The sequence below is a fragment of the Piliocolobus tephrosceles genome, chromosome 1 (assembly GCF_002776525.5).
Source record: "Piliocolobus tephrosceles isolate RC106 chromosome 1, ASM277652v3, whole genome shotgun sequence".
NCBI lineage: Eukaryota > Metazoa > Chordata > Mammalia > Primates > Cercopithecidae > Piliocolobus > Piliocolobus tephrosceles.
The window spans coordinates 40,473,986-40,477,412 of NC_045434.1; the positions used below are offsets into that span (position 1 = coordinate 40,473,986).

The 3,427-nt window shown below is 41.9% G+C and overlaps 1 protein-coding gene across 2 annotated transcripts in view; it reads left to right on the forward strand.

Annotated features, from left to right (window-relative positions):
* RGL1 (ral guanine nucleotide dissociation stimulator like 1) overlaps positions 1 to 3,427 on the forward strand; it is a 289,540-nt gene that overhangs the window by 161,023 nt on the left and 125,090 nt on the right. The window contains exon 1 of one of the 2 annotated variants that reach the window (XM_023203463.2): positions 2,525 to 2,761. The exons of the other annotated variant lie outside the window; for it this stretch is intronic. Coding sequence (XP_023059231.1) covers positions 2,735 to 2,761 — 27 coding nt within the window. The 5' untranslated portion in view covers positions 2,525 to 2,734. Of the gene's footprint in view, positions 1 to 2,524; positions 2,762 to 3,427 lie in introns of those variants that run through there. 2 annotated transcript variants of the gene reach the window in all.

Below are 3,427 nucleotides of genomic sequence, written 5' to 3' on the forward strand. Positions count from 1 at the left end.
AAAAAAAAAAAAAAAAAAAAAAAAAAAAAAAAAAAAAAAAAAAAACCTGTAAACTAATAAACAAATTCAGTCAATTGCAAAATAAAGAATTAATGTGTTTCTATATACTAACAACAATCTAAAAATGAAATTTACAAAGCAATCCCATTTACAATAGTATCAGAATAAAGTACCTTGCAATCAACTGAACCAAAGAGATGCAAGTCTTGCTCTCTAAAAACTACAAAACATTCCTGATCTTTTAACTAAACTTGACCTATCCTCTCAGGACTCTGTTAGGTCGCGGGAAGGCTACTGTAGTAAATAAACACCAACTGAGTTATAAATGGCTTACTGGTTTGTCTTCCCACATATTGACCAGGAGTACTTAAACCCAAAGGTACAGGTAATAAGGTAATATGGACTTAACTGCTTACTGATGAAATATTTTTAAATGAATATTAAAAAATTTGTAAACTGCAACACACAATTGTTCTATCTAGCATAAAGTCTGCCTCTTTTTTTTTTTTTTTGCAGAACAGCATTTGTACAAAATTACATACATTGTGAGGTTTAAATACAAATAGTTATTCTTGGAAAACCTCTCTGAAATTTTAAAGTAATTCCATGAGAAGACATCATTTCAGATTTCCTAGTGTTGCATACATAACGCGCTTTTCAGTGAGTCTGGATAAATATGGTTTGGCAGTAAGTGCAATAAGGAGGCAGTGGAACTTTTTTGGATCACTTACCATGGGCTTGATGATTTGCATGCATTATTTCATTTGATCCTTTTTCAAACTCTTTCAGGTAGGCGTTTGTCCCATTTTTCAGATAAGGAAATTAAGGCTCAGGGTAGTAGCATTCAGGTTCGCTTACTGCAAGGCTGGATGTGAAGCTGTATTCACTTGCCTTGAAGCTAGTTCTTTTCCCTTTACACACTAGGTGGCCAGCCAGGGAATTGCAGTACAGAGAACGGTGAGTAGATCTGAAACCTGAGTGGGGCCTTGTGAATTATAAGCCACTCTGTCCAGGAAGGTTTCCTGGAAGAGTGAGGCTGAAGAAACTGCTTAATATCCCTGAAATGGAAACATTTCAGTTACTGCCAAATGTGTAGCCAAAAATCAGGTTAAAGTAGTGGCAAAGTTAATCTTACAGGTTGTTTAACTGTCCTCAGTTACATTTTGTGGTCTCCAAGATCACCTAATAGGTCCTCTAGAGGTGGGCCTGGGTTCCTGAGGATGGCTTAACAAGCTGGGAGATAGGGCCTCCACATGATTTTCCTCTGGTTCCCAGCAACATTGTGTCCTGATCATCATAGAAGGATTTAGTCTATGTGTTTTTGTTTGTTTTTTACATTATAGAACAACCACTTCAGCTTGCTAAAAGGGCATCTCATCTCTATACAGTCACTGTGCCCTTAGGTTCTGGTTGTATGGGGATAACCTGGCTGAATGACTTGAAGATGTTCTCAAGTGTCCACAGATCCTTTTGTTTTTCCTTAATGTGACCTTGTTGTCATTTATTCTGCTCTCCTGGGAACATCGGTACACTTGATTTTCTAAATTTTCGGCTCATGATATGTTTACTATTAACCAAAACCCAGGCTTATGTCATAGTATGGCAATTAGTGGGAGACCTGTTTTTTTTTTTTTTTTTTTTTTTTTATTTGAGGGTGATTAAATTCATTTAGGGTGAATAGTATGAAAGACATGAGCCCTAAAGGTATTTGCAATTTGCATGGAATTCTGGCAGGTGTCAAGTTTGACTGCATTATCTGGTATCTCTTGCTGTTGACTTGTTAAAACTAGATCTAAAAAAATGTAATAATCTTTTATCCCTATAGTAGATCTTTCTATTATGATAAAACTCCTGCTGGTAGTCATCTGATGAAGAGCTTTTTCCTGCGGCTATGATCTTACTGTGTCCCTACAGTACAAGCAACTCAACCCATAGTGGCTACTCACAAAGACTCACAGAACCTCTAGGACACCAGCAAAACCTTAATGTTTTGTTCCCTTCCCACCCACAATGGCCAGTTACTCGGTAATTGAGCCTTATCATAATGGGTGGTGAAAAGCCCAACGCGATTTCCTGTTGGCAGTGTGCTGATGCAGGAGAGGGCATAGCCCCTGGACACGGTTTTGGAATACCCAGGTGTCCTCTGACCTTATCCTCTGTCCTAATGAAAAACTTCCTGGCATCTAGTATTGCGGCTCTCATTGGGGTCATTCTGACTTAATTATTGTAAAATCAAAATAGATAATAGGCAGATAATGGAAGTTTTTCGGACTTTCTCCTTCCATTGTTTTAGCGAGGGAAGAAGACACACAAATCCTCCATCCCACACTCAGTTCTATTTTGGCACCTGGTGACCGTCAGGAAAACCTGATAAACTTGAAAGTGTTGTTTCCCAATCACCTTCAGCGCTGGAGAAACGCTTTCATGCTGACTTTATCCATGGGACTGAAGAAAGGGAGAGTGTGCTCACAAGCACAAACAGGAAAGCCTTACATCACGGAGTGGCGTGGGGAGGAGTCTGCGCCTCGCTTGCTCGCTCGCTCGCCGCGCTCCCTTTGTGGCCCAAGTCGCGCGCACCGGCGGCGGCGGGGGCAGCGCGGCGCGTGTCTGTGCGCGGCGGCCGCTCGGGACCCGGACCCGGGCGAGGCGCCGCGGGCTGAGCCCAGCAGACACTGCCTTGGCTTCCGAGCAGGGCGCATCATGCAGCGTTCGCGCACCGGAGAGAAAACTGAGAATGAAATTGCTTTGGCAAGCTAAAATGGTAACGAGAGCTCTCTGCCTTCTCCCGAGGCTTCTCTGGTGGGGAATCTTCTCCCGCTTTGGCTGGGCGTGTTTTGGACTCCCTCGGAGTGAACGGAGCAATCCGATTCCATACTTGCGAGCTAAAGCTCTCTCACTCCGCTTTGTATTCCTCTCTCTCTGCGTGTCTTCTCCCTTTCAACCATACCTACTTTCTTAGCAATTGCCTGTGGTGTGCCTGGGGCCAGATACATGTCAGGAGGGGAGAACTTTGAAGGAAAAAGAATTGTTAGTGTGGGTGAACCGCGCAGCGCTTCTGCGTCCCAGCGGCTCTTTAACACAAACCTCAGGTTTAGCTGGGGACATGGAAATCCAGGGGTTCGCTGCACAGATTTTAGTAGAAACTGCCTGATGATGTGTTGCTTTTTCTGCACTTGCCAGATTATTTTACGGAAATATAAACTTTCCACCCCCGCTAACTTTGTGGGCTCCAAAACAATGTGGAGAAAAAGACAAGCAAACCACTTCACTTCCAAAGGAGTGAGGACTCTTGGCGTTTTAAACACTTGTTTGTGTCTGAGTTTAAAATCTGGTTTCTTCAATGACTTAGCCACTTTGAAGAGTACAAACTTATTCTTTTCTTTTCTTTCTTTTTTTTTTTTTTTTTTTTTTTTTTCCTTTTTTTTTT